Source organism: Giraffa tippelskirchi, chromosome 8 (genome assembly GCF_054371585.1).
Source record: "Giraffa tippelskirchi isolate mGirTip1 chromosome 8, T2T-mGirTip1v1.2.pri, whole genome shotgun sequence".
Taxonomy (NCBI): domain Eukaryota; kingdom Metazoa; phylum Chordata; class Mammalia; order Artiodactyla; family Giraffidae; genus Giraffa; species Giraffa tippelskirchi.
The window spans coordinates 127,472,624-127,495,101 of NC_137282.1; the positions used below are offsets into that span (position 1 = coordinate 127,472,624).

Below are 22,478 nucleotides of genomic sequence, written 5' to 3' on the forward strand. Positions count from 1 at the left end.
TCATCTATGGAGTTCTTCTTCTGCGTTCTAACCCAGATAACTTTTCATTTTCTTGCTTAACTAACTGCCCTGGCTAGACCCTCCAGTACAATGTCAAGTAATGGGAAGAACAGTTTTTTCTTATTCCTGATCTTAACGGGGAAAACATTGCATCATTTGGTAAAATATTGGTAAAATATTAACTATGGGTTTTTTCATAGATGCCATTTATCAGGTTGGAGAAGCTGTCTTCTTAGGTTTTTGAATTTTGTTAAACACTGTGCCCACTGAGATGATCATGTGGTTTTGTTCCTTCTACGGTGACAATGTGTGACACTAATTGATTTTCAGAGGCTGACCCTGCTTGCCTTCCTGAGGCGGGAAGGGCGTCTCTGCCTTCGTGACCCTGTTTTCTCAAACTAGTCCCAAGTCCTGTGAGGCACTCAGCTGAGGCAGCCGCGGGGCAGAGCCAGCAGGTGGAAGCCTAAGCCATGCTCCTCCACTTTGAGGTGAGATCTGCCAGCCTCCCACAAATAAAAAGCACCTGTGTCCACAGCCTTCAGGAAACCTGTCACGTCAGGGACCTCTTTGGAAATTTTTGGGAAATAACCAAAGCCAAGAGATGGTATCCCAGAGTAGACAGGCAGGGCTGTGTCAACTGGCCAGGAGTGGGGGTGGTAGGGAGAGGGGCTGAGATGAGAACGGGAGGGCATGTTCAAAAAGAGGGGGAAGGGGGTCTCGCACCCTGAGCCCTCAGGGACCAGAGCGGGATGGGTCTGCTCCTGTGCACTGCTGCACGACTCCCACAGCATAGCAACAGGCTCCAGTGGGGCCCTGCACACACCACCACCGCCGCCTTTACATGTGATGTGGGCTTCATCACAAGGGGTCCCGAAAGGCCTGTCAGGGGACCTTCCAGCTGTGTCCACTGGAACTAGGTTTTCCAGGAGGGGAGGGAGATGTCCACAGGATATCCCCACTCCCATCACCCCTCCTTTTGTAGACATCTCTGCCCCTCCCCCACCCCAGTTCAATCCACTCTTTTCTCAGATCAGGACCTCCTCATTCTAGTTTTTAGGACTGGGAGGAAACATGCCAGGTGCTATGGGGGGTTAGGGGAGGGGGTGGCAGGGGAGGATTTAATCCTCAAAGAATGAAAAGTCCAGGAAACAAAGGGAGCATTTAACATATACAATACATGCACCTGAATACTGAACTGAAAATGGTTAGCAATTGCTCTAAAAACTGAGATGGTGTTATCAAAGGTGATTTTCTTGCCATTTCTGGATGTGAAAGATAACCTGGGAAATGTAGTCAAGAGCCTGAAATTCAGAAATCCCAGGGTATTACCTGGGGATGGCATTGCCTCTCCTCAAAGACACTCGCCAGGTCCACCCAGGCTGGCTCGTTACCTCGGTGGCTTCTCCAAACACCTGGGAGGAGGCAGCTGTCAGAGGGAGGGGTTCTTAGGACTAGCTCAGCTCGGACTCATTAATGCAAGAACAGGACCTGCGGGTGGAGCAACGGGAAGAACCGTTACCCCAGGGCAGTGGTCAGTGCCAGGGGAGACCATGCTGGGCTAGAGAAAGGTCACGCGCTGTGTGGCAGACCAGCCTCTGAAGGGTCTTCCCTCTCCACAGAATCCAGGCCGGCGAGCCCTGGCCCACTCGCCCTGCCATGTGCTTTCCCTCCCGGCCACTTCGTTTGTCTGAGATGAGTCTGAGGTGAGGGTCTTAGTGACCCCCCACCAGTGTACGTTTACAGGATACCTGCACAGGCATGCTCCTGTGTTCCTGGGGAACAAGGATATGCGGGGTAAACTAGGGCAAAAGCATCCCAGGGCCGTCCCTGGGCAGGACCCAGCCACACTGTGAGGAAGTATGACCTAAGTCCCAAACCCCAACTCCTGAAGCCCGCTCCCCTCTAGCAAAGGCAGAGAGCACTTGGCAAGGAACACAGCTGGCCCTCAATTGGTGTCACCACCCCATCAGCTGGAAGCCTACAGTCTCCAGGGACCAGCATGTTCCATCTGTAAGCTTTGCCTGTTTATAGGCCCTGGTGTTCGGCAGAAGCAAATGGAGGAAGCTTTGCCTTTCCTAGAGAAGGTCAAACTCAGTGCTGCGCTGGGCCGCCTCCCCCTTTTGCTGTACCCACGTGACTGCTACCCCAACCAACTTGGTAAAACCCAACAATATTATCTGCAAATGGTGCTGAGGATAGCAAGATTTTTGCATGGGACATTTTCTGAAGCTGGGAGGACTTTTCGAGGGCCTGTCTCCCTGGGAAGAGGCCTGTTCACTAGCTGTTGCTCTGTGAACTGGCATCTCGGCCTGTCTAACTCAGAAAACCTCCCAATGACCTGGGCCTCCACCCTCCCCCTGCCCACTGATCTACGCCCAGCCCAGGCCCTGCGCATGTCCAGGCCGGGCTGCCCCCAGCCCTGTCACTTTACAGCCCCTTCTCATACAACCGGGCTCCCCGTGTGGCTCAGCTGGTAAAGAACCCGCCTGCAATGTGGGAGACCTGGGTTCGATCCCTGGGTTGGGAAGATCCCCTGGAGAAGGGAACGGCTACCCACTGCAGTATTCTGGCCTGGAGAATTCCATGGACTATACAGTCCATGGGGTTGCAAAGAGTTGGACACGACTTCACTTCACTTCTCATATAACCACAAAGGATTGAGAAACACCCTGCAGACAGTTAAGCTCATGAAAATAAGAGACTCTCCACAGTTCCAAATCACCACCGATGCATTTATTTGCGGGAGAAAGGGTCAGATCTTATTAGGAACTTTAAACTGGATACGACTAGAGACACTGATCTGCCTAACATCTGGGTGTTCACAATTGCACAGATAACCATATCCTGCACGTGAGGCATCACCATTAAACCAACGAGCCTTTAACTTGACAGGGAGGGGAACACATTCTAGCAGACACATGATTTCCCATTTACAAGGTGCTGCCTTAATCAGACAAGTAGTGTTGAGAAAAACAAAGACAGCCTCCTAGCCAAGGCCTGGACGTGACGGCAGCCTCCCAAAAGGGGATCACACCCTATTTACAAAGCACGAGTGTGAAGCTCCCAGCTGAGCTGCAGGATGAGAGCTGGGGCTGACTTGAGGGGTGTGAGTGGGGCAGTGCCACCTGACCTCAGGAGCCTCTGCCCATCCAGCATGGGCCTCCACAAGCCTGTCTCTGGCCCCCTGTACGAGGCCGACTCGGAAATCTGTTGAGTAAGTGGATTGGGCCCCCATTCCCCAGCCCCACCCCACCTTCCCCGGGTCCAACAATGCCCAGTCCACTGGACGCAGCCTCACCCCCACCCAGCCCCAGCTTCTGGACAGACACATGGGAAATATGGAAACTGAAGCCCAGCCATGCTAGAGCCCATCTAGGTGATGCTGGGGTGGTTGTCTGACAGGTGCCCCGAGATGATCAGGCCTCACCCGCGGTGGCCAGGCTGAGACAGCACGGTTTGTTTTTTTAAGGTGATTCAGGTTACTCCAGGGCAAAGCACGATCCTGATGACACCCGGCGGAAAAGCAGGCTGGAGCCTCGGAAGAGCTGGCCCTGGATTGGAAAGAGCAGTCAGGTCAGTTGAGAGGGGAGGCCAGGCTCCTCAACCCACACAGAGCCAGGCCAGCACGTGACCAACAAAGTGCTGGGAGCCCCCGGGGTTGGAGGCAGCTGGTCTAGCTTTGCACTCCTCGGGGGCAATGTCAGACTCTGCTCTGTGCTGAAGCACAGAGTGTCCAGTGTCGACAGGGCTCCTGAGTAGGACACAGCCAGAGGACACTCGCTGCCCTCTGGCATCACAGCCAAGTTGCCGAGGGCTCCTCCTACACACAGGCCGCGATGCACGTGGAACCACCAGCATCGCTGAAGGCCTGTGTCTGTCTCACGCCTCCCTGCTTCCCTCCCATCCATCATCCTTTTCTCAACCGGAGGCCAGTCAATGTGCTGGTTCCTTCTGCTCAGGCCACTGCCTCATCCTACTGAGGCCAACCAAGGCCAGGGAAGGAAAGGACCTGCCCTGGGCTAGCCACCTGGCCCTCTGACCCAGACCTCCAGCCAGCAGGAGTGTGCCTGGTCACAGAACACAAAGACTTCAAGACTGGCACGCTCACCAAGCTTACCACGTGGCCCAGTGCCAAGCTCAGGCTCTCCCGGGCACCCAGGGCGTCCTGCAGGAAGGAGGGGCTGGCCTTCGACAGGCCAGGTGTGTCTTCAGCCCAGGTTACTCAAGGTTATAAGAAGTTCTTGGCCTTCACCACCCACCCAGTGGGCTCGCCCATACTTGCTCTGAGTCTTCAAGAGGTAAAAGAAAGACCTAGTCTGATGTCTAATTCTTAAGGAAATTCAGATCTAAGCACCTCAAATCCCTTCTAAATAGAGTAAAATTTACTTTTAAAAGCCTTGGACTCCACGACAAGCCCTTAACTTTCCATGTCATGAAGGATATATAAAAATCTTTCCATCTGATCACTGTTATGGAGAAATGAGGAGAAAATGCCCTGGAGTGCATGCTTACCTGCACACTCAGGTACTTCCAGCAGTGGATCCAGGATTTGAACACTGGGGAGTAAGGAGGGAGCCCAGCCTGCAGCCTGCCCGGGAAGGAGAGCGTGTCAGACTCAGAAGACGGCGGGAGGAGCTAGAGCTGCCACCACCCACATATTCCTCCCCGAGGGGTACAGGTGGGCCGAGGCCACACACAGACCAGCCAGGAGGGGCTCAGCCAGGTCCCTCCAGCAGCCCCGGGAGGGTGCCTGGGGGAGGGGCACACACCTACCCGCAGTTGTTCACGGCCATGAGATCACCGACCAGCAGGAAGGGGTAGGTCAGCATGCTCACCGCAATCTGTAGGGAGACCCGAGGGGTCAGCGACCCCACCCACCGCCACCCCGGCCCCGGGTTCAGGGGGCAGGGACACCCTGTGCCAGCAGCCTTCCCTGAGGCCTGCCTCCAGCCACCACCAGAGCTGGCCTCCTAGGCCCCACCCAGGCCCACAGCACCGTGGAAAGGGCCGCGGGCCCAACTTACCCCCATCACAAATTTGGTGTAGCTCCGAATGGCCAGCGCCTGGCTGAACTGGAGAGACACAAAGGAAGACGGGTTTGCCTCGGGAGCTCGGGAAGCAGACTTCAGACGTGCAGGTCCCGTCCTCACTGCCTGCTCTGTGGCCCCCTTCACCTTGCCATTCACACTGGCCTCACACCCCGCTAGCACTCAGCTCCTCACACGCCCGCCGCACACACAGCGCCCACTTTCAGGGCCTGCCGACGGCAGCTCCTGTGGCCTGGGAATCAGAGCTGTGTTCATCTGGGGGGCGGAATTGGGATATCCGGACTGAAGGGGCTTCTGTGACCCCACTGGAGGTGGTGAGGGGTGAAGGGCAGGGAGGTGGGCTTCTGGGCTGCAGCCTCTGTAAGTCCTGAGGACCAGGCCTTTGATCAGTGCTCAGGGCTCGGCACACGTATTTACTGAGTGGAAAGCCAGATGCCCATCTGAACCACCCACACAGGATCCTGGGTCCCGCAGTGAAAGGTGAGGGGCAACTCTGGGTTTTCTGCCCCCTACCTCACCAAACTCTCACTCCCTTCAGGCCCAACTCCTGAATTCAACTTTGCCCACGAAACAGCCCCAAACCAGGAAGGGTGACTACTCTTCCCTCAGCTTCCTGTGGGAAAAGAATGGATGCCCTGCAACCAGATGGATGCCCTGCAACCCTGGGCGGAGGTCTGCTGGGCCTTCTGCTTGAGTGGCAGCCTCAACTTAGCCTTTAAAAAAAGCACTTGAAAAATACTTTCAATCAAGTGCTGACTGCTGCTGTCTGAGGTTAAGTGCAGCAGCCCCTGGTCAGACACCTGCACACCTGGACCGGAGGAAGCCGTCAGCTGTGGGACGACCCCAACCAACACCCCAGCTGTCCCAAGCTTATTCTTTGTGTGCTGGTAGCAGCTCATCCACTCCTAACGCCCTGGAGTGAGGGCAGGGCCGTGGGTGTGCTACTGTAATTACTGTGACTTGAACTTGCTTATGTTAAAAGGCCAGTAAGTCTCCACTTACCCAATTCAACTGGCCCATTTCCCTCTGCCCCAGCTGCGAGCTCTGAGGCACTCCTCACCACGGACTCTTCCCCAGACCACCCTCACCCCGGAACTGCCATTCTGGGGCCCACAGACACAAGACGACGAGCCCCCCACCCCCAACAAGGCGATTCTGGCAGACAGGTCCCCAGGCCCTCGTCAACCCTCCTAGGGTGGGCGATCCCTGCTGTTCGGATGTCAGGCTACCAGGAGCCCCGGCCCATCACGGCCCCCCAACTCGTATCTTGGTTCAGGCAGAACTAGTCAACTTATCAAGTCCCCAGCTTTCTTAACCAGTGCCTTTCAGGACCAAGGGCTCCCCATGCCTGACCCAACCAGCTAAGAGGTCTGTGCATACCTGGCTGTGAAGACTCCTACTAACAAGAGTGGGGTGCGCCTGCGTGGCACATTTCCTAGCTGACTGAAGCTAGGCCCAGGGAGACAGACCTAGTTCCAGCCCTGTCGACTCACAGCCAAGGGCCTCAGGACAGCCCTTTAATCTCTGGGGCTCATCTGTCTATAAAACACGGTGTCACACCCACTCTGCTCCTTTCACAACTGGGGTGCTGTCAGGATCAAACGTCAATGTTCACAGAAGGGCCTGAGCAAGCCTAAAACACTAAGTGAAAGCTGAAGAGTTATCATGAACTGGTCTGTCTCCTGACTTACTAGGGACCCCCAGTTGGGTCACTGTCTCAAACCAGCCCTGGATAAAGTCTGCATCCGTGCTATCGGTGAAGCTGCCCAGGGATGGGCATCCCATAAACCCCTCTAGGTCTCGTTAGTGATCTCTTCTCCTCGGAGACAAAGTTCACCCAGGGACCATCAGAAGTCTTCTCCTCAGACCCCTCCCCACCAGGGACCCTCTCCAGCCTCCAGGGCTCAGTGCTCAGAATCCCAGAGTCCTCAAATCTGCCCCAGACCCTGGGCATCAGCAGTACATGGAAAGATGGACAAGTCCTTGTTCCAACCAACCTGGGAACCTGGATTCTGGTCGTTCCCCAGCCCCCCTGGGGTGTCACTCACGCTGTCATCCACCAGGTAGGCATTGATGAAGTGGGCCAGCAGGTTACAGCCCCACAAGAAAACCACATCGCCCAGGAGGTGAGGGATTAAGCCGCTAAAAAAACAAGGTGAGCAGAGATGAGCAGGAGAGGGAAGGGAGCAACTCCTGGGGGCTCCGCTCCCAGGAAGCAGGCAAGGATGTTCCAAGCTCAAAACTTCAGCGTTCTCTAGCAGCACCACCTCAGGAAGGAAGCCTGTAGGGGCCACGTGGGCCAGCAGCTATCCACACCAGGAAGGTAGTGTTCCTTTCTCCGCAGGGTGTGGGGTGGTGGGGTGTGTGCTTTATGCCACATCTGATGGCACAAGTTAAGCCTATGATCTCACAAGTGGTTTTCAAACTACAGAAGCTGGGCCTTAAAATATGAATGTTGCAAAATCGAGGATTTTCAAATGCAGATTAAGGAAAGAGTACCTACACTTTGGCATTTTTCCTTTTGCCTATTTACCTCATCAACTCTCACAAAACTTTGCTCAGGGCGTCTGTCTTCACCCCTGGAACGTTTCACCAAAGACACTCCATACAAGCTTCTGTACAGAGGGCTGCCTTTTAAAGTGATGGCCTTTAGAATAAGCATCTCTACACACTGATATGAAGTCTTCCTAAGATACAGTGCTGAGGATGAGAAGCCAGATTGGTATCAGTGGGTCCTGTGTGATTCTTGTAGTTTTCTTTTTTAAAAAAAAAATGTGTTTATTTGCTTGTTTAGATATGAAGTGATGTGGAAAGAGCTTCAGGAGAATGGCCCTATCTTCGGGAGAGGATGCAGAATTAGGATTTTTGAATTTTTAAAAATATTTCAAAATATCTGAAGTTAAACAAAAATAACACACCTATTAATATGATATGAGGGATATTAATAAAATGAACCTTCATGAATGCAATTTCCAATCCTGTTGCTTCCATCTGTGTTCAGACTGACTTTTCACATACACACTCAGCGATTTCTGAGCACATACATCACGTTCTACAAACATGCAAAAGAGAAAAGAACCCAATGGGTAAGCAGCTGTTGTGTGGGAGTCCTACTCACACACCAGAATAGAATGTATATATACAGTGAGAGTAAAAAACACCAGAGGCGGTAATATGCAGTGTTTTAAGGTCTGAAGTACTAGTTATACAAGCAAATATTTATTCACACACACACACACATATGTATAGATATACATGCTGCTGCTGCTGCTAAGTCGCTTCAGTCATGTCCAACTCTGTGCGACCTCATAGACGGCAGCCCACCAGGCTCCCCTGTCCCTGGGATTCTCCAGGCAAGAATACTGGAGTGGGTTGCCATTTCCTTCTCCAATGCACGAAAGTGAAAAGTGAAAGAGAAGTCACTCAGTCACGACTGACTCTTAGCGACCCCATGGACTGCAGCCTACCAGGCTCCTCTGTCCATGGGATTTTCCAGGCAAGAGTACTGGAGTGGGGTGCCATTGCCTTCTCCAAGATATACATAGTGGGTAGAGACCAGGGATGTTGCTAAACATCTCAAAATGCAGAGGTCGGCTCCCACGACAAAGAATTTACTCAGCCCTAAAGGTCGACAGTGCCAGGGTTGACAAACTTTGATTTATAATAAGTGTGTGTATATAAATCAAAGTCTGTCAACCCTGGCACTGTCGACCTTTAGGGCTGAGTAAATTCTTTGTCGTGGGAGCCGACCTCTGCATTTTGAGATGTTTAGCAACATCCCTGGTCTCTACCCACTAGATCCCAGCTCTGACAACCAAAAGATGTCTCCGGACATTACTTATGTCCCCTGTGGCAAATTCACCTCCTACTGAGAACCACATACACACGCACACACGCCTGTGTGCAAAACACCTGGCCGACAATGACACCTCAACGTGAGATAACACAGAGCCCCGTGTCTAGCATACTACGCTCATGACAGCATGTATGTCAGTGTCTAGACCTAAAAAAAGCAAAACAAAAATATTTGTAAGGCCTGGCTTTTGGGTTCTGTTCGTGGTCTTTTTATACACTGTGAGCTTTCTTTACAGGTGGAGCAAGGTGGGTGTGAGACACCAAGTAGGGTGGAGCATCTGGGACCCTCAGGAGATGGTGTGCCCTGCCGACAGCTGCTCTGCAGACACGCAGGCCTGGCACGGCCAGCACTTAACTTTTCAAGAGAAGCCAGAAACAGGGACTGTAATGCGAAGCATTCTAAATGTTGAATGTTAAGTGCCAAGTCACTTCAGCTGTGTCCGATTCTTTGCGACCCCATGGACTATAGCCTGCCAGGCCCCCCTGTCCATGGGATTTCCCAGGCAAGAATACTGGAGTGGGTTGCCATTTCCTTCTCCAAGGGATCTTTCCAAGCCAGGGATCGAACCTGTGTCTCTTACATCTCCTGCACTGGCAGATGGGTGACTAGTTCTTTACCACTAGCACCACCAGGGAAGCCCAAATGTTGAATATGAAGAACTACTTTGTCAAACAGGATTCATCAGCTGGAGTCAGCTTACGAGCTGCTGAGGGCTTGACCTTCAGCCCAAGTCACAGACTTCCAGCTGTTTTTCTGCAGTGAAACCAAGGACGATGGACGAGCTGAAGACCTCTTGAAGGCCAGCCCTGTGCCCGCCCCCCAGCCCTGGAGCGAATGGACAGAGGCAGAGGGGTTGCGGTGGGGGGATGGTCCCCGCACGCTCGGTGTGCTGGACAGACAGTACCATCGCTGTGTGAGCCGTGACGTGGAGGGGGCTGGGCAGCTCTGGTTCTGCTGGTCCGCAGCACACATGCTCTACGGGCCGAGCCGAGGCGCGGCGGTTAGTCTGAGGCTAGCAGCTGCGGCCTGAGGGTTGAGAACGCGCCTGTTAGTAGACCCTGCTCTGTGACAGTTACGGGGAGTACAAAACTCACGTACACAAAGAATCCCAGCAGGCCCTCTTCTTTGAAAATCTTCCCAATGGAGCTCAACACGCCGCTGTGGAGAACACAGGGAACACGAGGTCACCGGGCACCTGCAAGAAGCCCGTACCCGGGTGGGGAGCGGAGCCCACCACCCCTGCTCAGAGCCTTCTGGTCCTGGCTGGGACGGGGAGGGGACATCCTCTGTCACCGGGCAGAACCCAAGTGGAGACGGTCACAGCCCTTGTTTGGGGGTGAGGGGGGCATCTAGACAGTTCACTGAGACTCAGGAAACCCACCCCACCAGGGGCAGAACCCCAGTTGCCTATGGCTATCTCGCATGGATCTGGAATGTAGGAATGAACCTTCCGGCCTGGGCTGCTACAAGGCGACGGGCCCTTCTCCTGGCAGGCTTTTGTGCTCAGCTCTGGCTGAACAACCTTCTGGAGCCTGCGTGCCTGAGAAAGAGAGGAAGCGAGGAGGCGAGTGGAGAGAGGCTCCTTCCCAGAGGGCAGGGAAGGAACAGAGGGCCCCGCAGCAGACCGCCCAGATCGCCCAGCCTGGGAAAAGACACTTGGGCCCGCTGCAGCCTATTGGCCATCAGAGGGCAGGCTGAGCCATCAGAGAGCAGGCTGGGACTTCTTAGGTGTGAAATGCAAAGGAGATTCATCTACAACCTCTGGGGCCTGGGCAATGCAGGGAGGTTCTACAAAACTGAGGGGGCTGTGGTAGCCTAGGTGAAAGGCGGTGGGAGCCAGAGCCCTGCCGGGCCCCACTACCCTGCTTACAGGACTGTGGCTCGGTCCCTGGGTTCTGAGCCCACTGGGGGAATGGGCCAATTTCCCATTAGCGAACTCAAAAGGAGGCACCATGGCAGCCGAGCTTCCTGGGACAGTGGCCCCAAGGACAGCTGCAGGAAATCACCGAACCTAGGAAATGAGAAGCTGAGAGGAAGGGTGACAAGTGCATGACTCCTGCCCTGTGTCTCCAGGATCCCCTCCTGTCCTGCACTCAGAGGGGAGGGAGGGCACAAATGCCCCAGCGAAGGGCGGGGTCAACACACCAATGAGCCCAAAGCACCCAGCTCAGTGCCAGGCATGGCAGGTAAACAATGGCAGGGACAAGCCCTGAGCCCACAGGGTGGATGGCAGCTTAGTAGAGGAGGGAACCAACTATAGGCCTGCTCTTGTGACAGCTGGAGACAGGGTCAAGGCATAACTTAGGGGGTCAGGACGGAACCCCAGTAGAACTCTTAATCCAAGCGGACTCCAATCCCGCACACCCCGCTGCAGGGCGTCCAGGGATGCCCTAGATGAGGGAGGGAAAAGATGCCCTGGACTCAGACTACGGAAGTCACTAGCCCACTCCTCTGAAGCCACCACATTAGAAAGGGGTAGAAAGGGGGCAGGGGCTGATCCCAGTCCCGCCTGTCCCGGCAGGGCCCTCCTGCTCATCCTGAGAAGCATTACCCACCTGTACTTGGCCTCCCGTCCCACAAACTGGACCATGCAGCGCATCGAGATGACTGGGGAGAAAGGAGACACACATGCAGGTGATACACGGCCAAAGCCCACAAGCCCCCGGCTGCAGAGCCCGGCGAGGGGGCCACTGCGCCACAGGGCCCGTGTCCGAGTCCAGGAGGGGAGGAGGCCCCTGGGATCCCTGTGATCACAAGACACCCTGTGATCACGAGACACCCTATCATGGCCCATTTCTTCTGCCTGGGAAGAGCCCCAACTCCTCTGGACTAGATGCCCGGCCAATCCCAGTAATGCTACTTCCCAGTCACTCTACTGCTCCCTGTCTACCATCCACGAGGGCTCATCCCACGGCTGGGATGCGGTCTCCAGCGGGGCGGCTCACCATGCAGGGGGTGGGCCAGCATGCGCGACACGCACTGCATCATCATCTCGTAGGAGGTCTGTAAGAGAGCAGAGGCGGGGACTCGGTCTGGCCTGTTTCTGGAACTGACACTCACGGGGAGCTATGAGCACTTAACAGGTGAGAAACCAGGGTCCCGAGGCTCCCACATGGGTCGGTCTACCTCAGACGGGCCTCAAGTGTCACCCAGGCATAATCCTGTCGCCCCCCCACACACACACACTGAGCATGCAGGAGGCCCCAAGTGTGACTCTTCACCGACTGGCCCGACTTGGCAGTGAGAATGATCAGGCTCTTCTCCAGTTCCAGGTACCCACCTCCTTCACCACCTTCTTCAGAGAAGTCTTCATGTCATCCTTGTTGGAAACCTGCTCGATCTCATCTGGAGGGAAAACCTGAGATGCAGAGCAGAGGTGGATCAGAAGCAGAGTAGGAGCGCATCTCTGAGGTGGAACTGGCAGGGGATGCGGAAGGCAGGAAGCACCTCCGACTGCTTTTCCTGGCCGTGTCCGTCAGCGGGGCCCAGCATGAGAAAACCCCAGGGCTGGAGGTGGGGAGGGTCGAGTGTCACAGGGTAGACGGGGGGGGGGGGGGGGGGGGGGGGGGCGCGCAGGAGCGTTTCCAATTGAGGGGACTCAGCACTGGACCACCCGGCCTTGGAGTCTGGCTATGGTGCTGGGGGTAGTGGGGTGCCCAGACCAACCCGGGCACTGAGAAACAGGACGGGTGCCCACAGTGGCCGGGAGCTCGGTGGGCGCCGGGCAGCCGGTCCTGGCTTTGCCCCAGGCTCACCTTCTTCATGCTGCCCCGGGTCACAGTGGAGAGGGCATTGGACATCAGCCGGGGGCTCAGGCCTCGGAACAGCCCTATCTTCCCGTCCACCTGCACGATGTACTTGGCTGCGGGAGAGCAGATGGGGCAGCGTCACGCCCAGCCCTGGCACACCCACTCCTGGGTCACACTTCACACCCAGACCAGATGCAGCCTTGTCCCTCAGTACCTGCCGGATTCCGTCACGAGAGGGAGCACCGGCCACGACCCCAGGAGCACTTAAGCCCCACTCCCAAACGTCTTCTCTAGCCCATTTCCTTTTGTAAAACCTTCAAAACATTTTTTTTTTTGACAAACAGGTTCATGTTTTTCTAAGCTTTGAAAAATCTCCTTGACAAATTGAGCGACAGGTTTTCAACTCGGCAGCTTCAGTGCTACAACCTAGGGACCAACTCTGTCCTCTGGAGAAAGAAAAAAAAAAAGGGAAAAAGACTGCCCTCAGGGAACAATGAAGTTTGCAATCTAAGGGAGGGAAAAGGAAAAGGAAGGGCTCCCGGGAGGAAGGCTCAAGAGGGTCCCCTGAGCACATCACAGAGAAGGCCATGCCCACTTTGTCACTGTGCTGCACCCAGGACCCCACCGGGCACCTCCTGGCATTTATTAATCAAGGAGGTTGGCGGGGTAGGGGGGAAAAAACCAGTGGAGAAGAAACTAAAATAGAGGCACCAATGAACTACTCTACAGAAAAAACTTAAGTGGTCAGGGAAGCTGGACCCTATCTAAGTCAGTGCTTTTCATAAGGGTCTCTAAAAGGATCTTTTCTTAACGTTTTGTTGCTTATTTCATTAAATATCAACTTTTAGACAATGTTCAAAAAGGAGACAAAACAAATTTTTATAAACCTGAGTGCCTGGAAGCTAGCAGAACGTTCCCTCACAAAGCAAGTGCCTGGAAGCCCTGACCTCGGCTCTCCAGCTCCGCACAGTGGCGGGAACCCGCAAGGCGCCTGTCCTCCCCTCACCGCGTCTGCCAGCAGCCATTCCAGCGTGGCAACTCCATGGGCTTTCTCGGCCCCAGGGCACCTGGTACCTGCTGGGTTGGCTTCCAGAGCCAGGGGGTGGGGCTGGAAAGAGAGGATGAGGAGGAGGAGGAGGAGGAGGCTGGGCCAGGAGCCAGGGGTGGGACTGGAAAGAGAGGAGGAGGAGGAGGAGGCTGGGCCAGGAGCCAGGGGTGGGGCTGGAAAGAGAGGAGGAGAAGAAGGAGGAGGAGAAGGAGAAGGAGGAGAAGGAGGAGGAGGAGGAGGCTGGGCCATGTGGGAGGACGCCCTGCCTCAGAGCCAGAGCGGAGAGAACAGGCAGAAGGAAGGTTTGTTTTGGGGGAAGGGAGCTCCAGGCAGCCGGAAGGAGAGCTGGTGGGATAAAGTCTGAGCGTGAGTTCCTGAAAGGGGACACTTAGCCTCTTTCTATTTCTACCCAGTTTCCGAGCCAGAAGAAAAGGAGGAAGCACGCCTGTCTCTCCCCATCTCAGAGCTGAATTATGAACCAGGGCAGAGAAAGGTATGCAGAAACGCCTGGAGAGGCCTCTGTGCGACCAATGGGCCCCTTGGCTGGCCAGGGGCTCCATCACTCCATGGTTTCTCTGTAGTCCCCCCAAAAAACTGGCCATGAAGTCCTTCCTGGGAGAAGGCTGAAGAATGTCACACTTTTCATTGTGATGGGAAGAGACCCTGTCCAGACAGTGTCTAGACAGCCAGACAGCTGGGCCCCCTCCCCAACTCAAGAGCAGGTATGATGTCCACAAATGCCCACCGGGCACCTGCTTCCACCATCTGCACTGAGACCACATTTATGTAAACGGGGGAGGGGGCACCTCAGGACTCGGCTCATCTTCACAAGAGGCTATAAGATGACTGTCAAGACCCTCCACCCTGCGTCCTTTCGAGAATGACTGTGGGACATCAACAGAGATGGTCTGGGTTCTCGTCTGTCTAGGCCTAGAGCCTGGCACAGCCGTGTACAGAGAGATGGCGGCGCGGGGCTGGAAGCCCGCCACCCGGCCTCCCACAGGGTGAGTGTTCACTGTGTACACTGGCTTCATTGTGCGACAGTGGAGGGGGGCTTCCTAAATCTGTGACATCCTCCTCCCCAACACTGACGATTTTTAAATGAAACAAGTATGAACAGACTTCCCCCCAAAACGACATCTTCCACTTGGCCCATGCTGTACTCAACAAGGTGGCAAAACTGGAAGAGAAATGGGACGTCAGGTTCCACCAAGAGTGTATGACGTGGAAAAAAGGTGAGGGGGGTGCAGGGCGCGAGGCCCTACGTTATTTAGCAGCAGGAAAGATATTCAGAGAACTGTTCTAGACTGACTAGACAGATAAGATGAGCGGGGATGGATGCAGCATGTGGGCATCAGCCCAGCTGTGAGAGCAAAGGCACCTTTAAAGAAGTTCAGGGAGGGTGGGCACTGGGAGGCGGGCAGGGATGGTAGATGTGAAATGGTCCTGGCCGGCTCTGGGCCGGGGGACGAGCAGTGTGGGCAGCTGGTGAGCTTCCCTGGCATCGGGCAAGCCCCACCCACTGTGGTGGGCTTCTTGAAGAAGAGACCCTCAGGCAGGCAGAGCTGCTGTGCTTGTATGAAGGGCCTGGGTGGGCAGCAACTGACGAGGAGGGCAGGGCCAGAGCAGCTCTGAGCTTGAGCACGTCATCAGGGCCAGAGGTGAAGCTGAGACCCACCTGAGTGTTCCCTGCCGGGGGATGGGGGTGCTTGAGTGAGAGGGCACTCCTGCCTGGGGAACAGGGCAGGAAAGGAATCCAGGAGGCCCCAGCAGGCCTCCTGCTGGAGGAGCAGGAAGGCCAAAGAACTGGTAACAGGACAGCCAGACTGCTCAGGAGGGAAACAAAGGGAAACCACCGCCACCCTCGCTCCCAGGCACAGTCTGGGGTGGCAGAGATGACAAGAACCACTGTCCTGGAGAGCCCTGTCTCGGACACCTGTCTGCTCTCCTGCTGATCGCAGGCAGCCCAGGCAGAAGAACTGGCCCACAGCCGCACTGATCACTGGCTCCCACCCCGACACCCCGCTGTCCCTGACCCCACTCCCACGCCAGTTCTGACGCTGGGTACCCCGTGTGGCCCCTGGCATGTTCCCCAGGCCCAGCTGGGCCTGCTCCCTGCTTGACACTTCTTTCATGTCTCTGGGCGTGGGCTTTCCTGCCTGGGAAGCACACTCACCGTAGGTGAAGAAGCTCGGCAGGTAGAGGACCTTCCTCCCCAGCACGTTGGTCCCAATGGTGGGGGGCATCGGCTCATGGCCCACCTTCAGAACCGACAAACACAGCGGAATAGTCAGATTCTCCTGCAGATTCGGTCTCCCTTCTCGTCTTTCTCAGGCCTCAAACTCTCCTCCCACAGACTCCAGTGCTGTTCCTGATGACGCTTTCCCCATCAAAACATACCCGGAATTTCACTGCTGTCTGTTAACTATCAGCATCATGTAATCGCTCGAGGCACAGAAGGGTCCAGTTCCAAATACCACACTCACCACAATCCAAGCCGCCCATCCCCCAACGTTATTACCTCCCAATTCCAGGTACTTCCAGTGCAGGGACTCTCCCCTCACCCCACGTTCAGGTACTTCAAACCCCATGCTTACCTCAGGAAAAAAATCTCAGTTAATTCTCATCTCCAGGGGAAAAACATCACTCCAGTCTCAGTCCCAAGGTGGCAACACCAAAACCCATCACACCCAGATCTCAGCCCCAAATTTCAGATGGCTCATAGTGAAGTGAAAGTGAAGTTGCTCAGTCATGTCTGACTCTTTGCGACCCCATATGGACTGTAGCCTACTAGGCTCCTCCATCCATGGGATTTTCCAGGCAAGAATACTGGAGTGGGTTGCCATTTCCTTCTCCAGATTTTCCCAACCCAGGGATTGAACCCTGGTCTCCCGCACTGTAAGCAGACCGTCTGAGCCACCAGGGAAGTGCAGATGGCTCATGCTCCCCCCTCAAATTTCCTCCTGCACGCCCTACAGACATCACAGATCTGTCCCTGTCACTCCCCAGCAGAGCACACTGTCACCTCAAACAATTCCTCAACGGTGATCTAACCTTGATCACCCCACATCCCTGGGACAGAATAACCCCTTCATTTCTGTCGAGTTATAATTCTTGCTGTACAGATGATGATTATAATTAAGGTGTCTGCTAAAGTCATGGGCGAGTGAAGGACCAAGCCACCCAAACCTCTGTGAGGAGGAAAGGGGTTCTCCTGAGGGGTGAGGCCATTTGTTATACTGCCAATTACTGAGAGGATTCTCCGCTGCCCGGCTAGAGGCAAGGTGTCCAGGAGACCAGCACCTCAGTGGGGTGTAAGAGGGCCCCTCCCTGGCAGGGGACCTTCAGAGCAGCCCAGATGAACCAGAGGAGCTCCGCTAGGATGTCAAAGAGAGTAAAAACAGCAGGATTGGGAAGTGCTGCCTTATCAGCAGAACTATGCATGCTTCAGCTTCCTCTGGGTTTAATGTTTTTGCTTCTTCACCTTAAGTCAAGTGTTTCAGGAAGTTGAGGTTGTCCCCTGCAGATGGGATTCTGAGCCGAATGACAGATTACTGATTATGACTTAAGAAACTCCCTCCAGGACGGAGAACTTCTTACAAGAAAAAAATCTAGCCCAGGGGAGTTGGAGGGAAGGTCTGGGCCAGGTGACCTAAGCAGTGACCCCTCCCCCTTCCAGACCTTTCCCCTTCGGGGCTAAAAGCGTGAAGGTTCTGAGGTTAGGTTTGTTCTGATTTTGATCTCTTATACAGGCCATATTTCTTTATACCCTCAACTCCAAGTCTGAGCCACTGTCCTTTTGCTGCCTTATTCACTCGTCACCATAACTGGGGAGCCCCATCGTTTTCACCCTTAAACCTGCTCAGTCCCTTCATCCATATTCCCGGAGTTCCCAAATATGTGGAGTCTATTTTCTTAACTTCCACCTGTGTTATCGAAGGCCTGCTGATCCTATCTCACTCCTATTCCCTTCCCTCTCAAAGTTTTGGGGTCTTCACTGCTGCAAGCGGGCTTCCTCCAGTTGCAGGGAGTCGGGGCTGCTCTCTAGTTGCAATGCTCAGGCTTCTCATTGCAGTGGCATCTCCTGCTGCCGAGCATGGGCTCTAGGACACTCGAGCTTCAGTACCTGAGGCGCACGGGGTTAGCGGCCCCAAGGTGTGTGGGATCTTCCCCGACCGGGGATGGAACCCGTGTTCCCTGTACTGGCAGGTGGATTCTTAACCACTGAACCACCAGGCATGTTCTTCCCTCTCAAAGTTTTAATTATTTGTTCCCAAGTCTATTCACCCAGTTTCGTCCCCAAATCTGTTAACTCAGTCCTAACCACAGCCAAAGCTGTGGCTCTACATCAAATACTGACAGAGCCAGTCCCTCAAATCTCTAACACCCGTGAACGCTGATCTCAGGCACTGCATTCTTACTCACTTAACGGGTTGTTGTGTTGTGTCAGTCCTGTCCGACTCTTTGCGACCCCATGGAGTGTAGCCCACCAGGCTCCTCAGTCCATGGAATTCTCCAGGCAAGAATACTGGACTTGGGTTGCCATGCCCTTCTCCAGCGGATCTTCCCGACTTCAGACTGAACCCAGATCGCCCGCATTGCATGCAGATTCTCTACCATTACTCACTTTACTGGGACAACCCCCAAATCTGCCACTCCAATCCTGCCACCCAACCCCAAACTGGAATCTTCCTTTTTGCAAAATGTTATCTCTAATTCCCAAACTATATCCATTTAAGATTTCACCCTCAAATACATTACACCCAGCACCAGCTACGTTCAAACAGGATAGACCATCTCAGTCACCCCAACTGGGCTCACTCATCCTTACCACCCACTGTCCAGACTGTCTCACCCTCTTGACTCCCTCATTCCCTAATTCCCTGTTCTCCCTCATGTCCCATTCGCTCTCATTCCTCAACTGCTTTTCCTAGTGACCCTTATTTCAATTTTCTTCTCCTGCAAGAGAGAAGGGAGGACTTTCTCCTACCAAGGTCCAAATGATGAAGCCACTTCCAGTTTCCTTCACGTGGAGACCTCTGCCCAATTCCTCGTATTCCAGCAGCCTTCGCTCCACAGACACTCCTATTGGCCACCCTCAAGGCGCAGTCCTCGCCCAATCTCATTCCATCATCCTTGCTTCTCATCTCAGGTACCACCGGTTCCAAAACCTCAATTTCTCTCCCAAACCTGTGATCTCTATTGGTGCAAATACAACTTGAATTTTTATAAGAAAAGCAGCCCTTACTCCCAAATCACAACCAGACACCAGTCTCAACCTTTCCCCTGTCAGTCACTTCCAAGACTGAATGTCCTCATTCCTTGTCATATTCCTTGTCACACTCCAAAATCCACTGGCCCCCATTCCTCAGATCCCAGATTTCAATTACTCCTATTCTCAAGTCCCTCTCTTTCCAACTGTATCTCCCACTCTCAATCCGCTATCAGTAAATCTGATACCCACTTGCCTCAACTCAAATCAAACCTCAAGATTTGGTTAGGTCTCCATCTCAATTTTTAACCCCCCTGCTTCTTAGCTAAAAATTCTAGGCTGAATCTTCAGGTATCAGTCCACGCCTGAACCACCCCGTCTAGGCTGCGCTCCTCTCTGTCACGCCCACCTAATTCAGCCAAAGGCACTCCCTCCACCCCTGCACCCCGCCCCCTTCCAGCTTCATCTCTCCCTTTCTCAAGCAGCCCAATTTATCTCTAAAGGCACTGCTGGTCCGACCAAATGCGCCCAGTGCCCCTTGCATGCCTCGAGTGCAGAGACAGCCTACCTTGGCCTCAGTCTGCGCCAGTCCCTACATACCCTGCCACCTTGTGTTCCCAACTGGCCCCTCTGGCCAATTCCATTACGCCCAGACCACTCCAGCCCCCAACCGTGACTTCAATGTTCTCCAAATGCGTCATCCCTCCCCCCGCCCCACACAAAAAGCCTCCGCCTCGCTCCCCTTTCCAGACGGATCGCCACTACTCCTCCCCCCACCGCGTCTACTGCGTCTCCCTATCTGTTCCCCTCCTCCAAAGCACGTCATCCTGTCCCCTCCTCCCATCAAATCTGTCGTCGCCATCAAATCCAGAGCCCCCATCTCCTGTAAACCGATAGCTTTCCCGTGCTAAATCCTTCGCCTCCGCCAAATTCCATCAACACTGAATCCAGTGCCTCTGTCTCCTCCTCTCCAGAAGCTGATGCCCCTTTTTCTTTCCTAAATTTTTGGCCACGACCCCAGTCCTTTGTCCACCCCCCCCACCATCCTAAACCGCTTTAAATCCATCTCTATCAAATCCAGAGCTTTGGCTCTCCTTCACCCTAAACAAGTGATCATCTTCTGAATACAGCGCCTTGGCCCCCAATCCTCCTCTCCACCCTATTGCCAAAAACTTCCCACCCCTCCCCCAATTCTGTTGCTTCTCTCACCCCAAAATGTGGCCCCTCCCCTCCAAGTCCAAGTCCATCGCCTCAGTTCTTTTATCTCCTAAACTTATCTCTTCGTTCCATCGCCCCCTCCCCTGTATCCCGAAATTCCTCGTTCCTTCCACCTTCTCCCAAATTTGTCGCTGACCGTTTTGCCCTCGTCTCCTGCACCCCCAAACCTATGCCCGCTGCATCCCTAACTCCCTCACCGCTTTCGTCTTCTCCCGCTCCCGCGCACCACCCCGCCTTCTCCGCCCCCCTCCTCAAATCCATCGCCTGCGACTCCCCCCGCCCCCATCCCCCTGCAGACGCTGGCCGGTCACCTTCACATCAGTCCCCCATCTCCCCGTGGCGCCCCTGGCCCCCACACCTGGATGAGCAGCTTCACGTAGAGCAGCGGGTGACTGAGCGCCGTCACTCCTGCACCCAGCGCCACGAAAAGAGCCTCGGTGGTCGGGGCGTTGTCCCCGGAGCCCAAGCCCCCGGACGCACCGTCCATCCTGCGGGCCGAGGGCTGCGCCGCCGGCCGAGGGTGGCGCGGATACGCGCGGTGTGCGGGCGGCGGGTCGCGAGCCCGGGCCTCGACCCCCGCCGCCGCCCCGCCGCGAGCTCCGGCTCCAGCTCCGGCTCCCGCCATCCCCGCGGCACCGCCGGGAGCCCAGGACGCCACTTCCGGGTCCGAAGCCCCCATGGCGCTGGGCGGCGAGGTCACTCCCCCGTCACGTGACGGAGGCGGGCGCCACGCCCCTCGGCGTCATGCGTCAGGGGGCGGGCCCGGGCCCCACCACTCCTGGCGGCGGGGGATGCGGGAGTGTGGAGCGGGCCTGTTGGCGCTGGATGTGGGCCACCCCGCCACCACACACAAACACACTGGGCGGGGTTGGGGCCTAGCTCAGCGCCGAGCTGTGGGCCGGGTATCAGTGGTCGCAGGCGGCCGGGGCTGTGGCCTCGGAGATTGTGAAGGCCGCCGCAGGCCTAGGCGCGCCCCCAGAGCGGCGGGGGCGGGGCTCGGCGGTTCTGGAAGCCAGACGCCCCCAATATGGTCTGAGGCGTTTCCAAGCTCCCCCCATCCCTGGCTGCGGGAGTCTTCCCCGCGTTTCTGGGCCCGCCCCTTTGCGGCCCGCACCCCGGGCCCTGCGGCCTGCAAGGATTCCTGTGGCAGGCCGAGTCCCTTCGCTGTCCCCAGACTTGTCTCACCCCGCTGCCCTCCTCACTAGTCCAGACCCAGTTGCCTCCTCGGCGGTTATGATCTTTCTCCTTGGCAGTTGAGCCTTCGTCAACCTACCTTCGAGTTCGCGGTTATACTAGGTATTCTGCGCTAGAGAATGTGGTATTTCCTTCATTAGATCAGGTTTTAATTAGTCCTTCAGTGTGAGCACCTGCAAGCATTCTCCTAGGAGACGATTGTCTAACCTTTAGTTGATAAAAACAAGTCATAGGTGACTCTTAAATCGCACTTATTTGTGCCACTTTTTGAAGTGCTTTGAACAAGTTGACTCCAGTATGAGCCTCTTGACAGTCCTGTGAGGAAGGTATTTATTCTAAGTGCCCTGTTCGTGTTTGTAAGTGTGCACACTCCCTGCAGCAACACGTAGAACCTGCTAGTTGTGGAGGTGCTCAAAAAAGCTTCTGTTTAAAGGGGAAGAAATCGAGGATCCTAGAGTCGGCAGGGACACAGCAATGGGTGACCTGATCCCTTTGTACTTACTCCGTCTTCGTTGTGAGAAAGTTCTTGAGAATAGTCTGCTTTCTGAACTCTTAGTCCGGGTTTCCTGGAATGTGCCCTTCCTGACTCCCTTCCTGTCCTCTAAAAAGCCACATTTCCGCTGGCTACTCCTGACAATAAATACTTCATACACTTTCCACATCCCATTCCTGTCAGGATGCCTCCCTCATTGCTCTCTCCTCCACGCTGACGTCCTCAGCCCAGGTTTGCTCTGGCCGGAATCACTGGAAAGCCTCCTCGTCCTCTCAGGTTATAGTGTTTTCATCAAACCTACCTCCTACCCCCAGGAGCACTTTAAAAGACTTCCTTTTGCCTGGTTTCTGATTTAACTTTCTTAACAGGGACCTTAAAGTCAGCTTCATTTAATGTTAGAGCGCCTTACTAACTCCACCCAAAAGGGGGGTTTCCTTCCTTTTTTAGAAGGAACTCTTACCTTCCTTCGGAAACTTCCTCACACAAATCTTCTCCTCCTTTGGGCTTTTCCTCTCCATGTTTCTCCGGTTCTCTGTTTTTCCTTCCTTTCTGACAAGAAAGGCCATTAGCCTTTTATCTGCCTTGGGTAGTCACCTTACTTTTTGTGTATGTTTGGTCCTTCCAAACTGTGGTTCCCTATAAGGTGGCTTTATTGTGTTG

General features: G+C 54.8%; 1 protein-coding gene across 6 annotated transcripts; it reads right to left on the bottom strand.

Annotated features, from left to right (window-relative positions):
- Positions 1-2,711: 2,711 nt before the first annotated feature.
- MTCH1 (mitochondrial carrier 1) lies at positions 2,712-20,816 on the bottom strand. Of its 6 annotated transcripts, none has more exons than XR_014062154.1 (13): positions 20,490-20,816; positions 15,878-15,962; positions 12,660-12,766; positions 12,185-12,262; positions 11,850-11,907; positions 11,460-11,511; positions 10,003-10,062; positions 7,097-7,190; positions 5,025-5,072; positions 4,774-4,841; positions 4,513-4,588; positions 3,316-3,551; positions 2,712-3,086 (listed from the first exon to the last, which is right to left on the bottom strand). XR_014062154.1 is itself a non-coding variant. In XM_081520330.1 (12 exons), exons 1-12 carry the CDS (start codon positions 20,808-20,810, stop codon positions 3,480-3,482), a joined length of 1,119 nt encoding a protein of 372 aa, XP_081376456.1. In that variant the 5' UTR covers positions 20,811-20,816; the 3' UTR covers positions 2,712-3,479. The 6 variants fall into 6 exon arrangements, 4 of the variants coding, with proteins under 4 accessions (XP_081376456.1, XP_081376457.1, XP_081376454.1 ...); XR_014062153.1 differs by having other exon boundaries at positions 7,046-7,190; XM_081520330.1 differs by having other exon boundaries at positions 2,712-3,551.
- Positions 20,817-22,478: the final 1,662 nt, after the last annotated feature.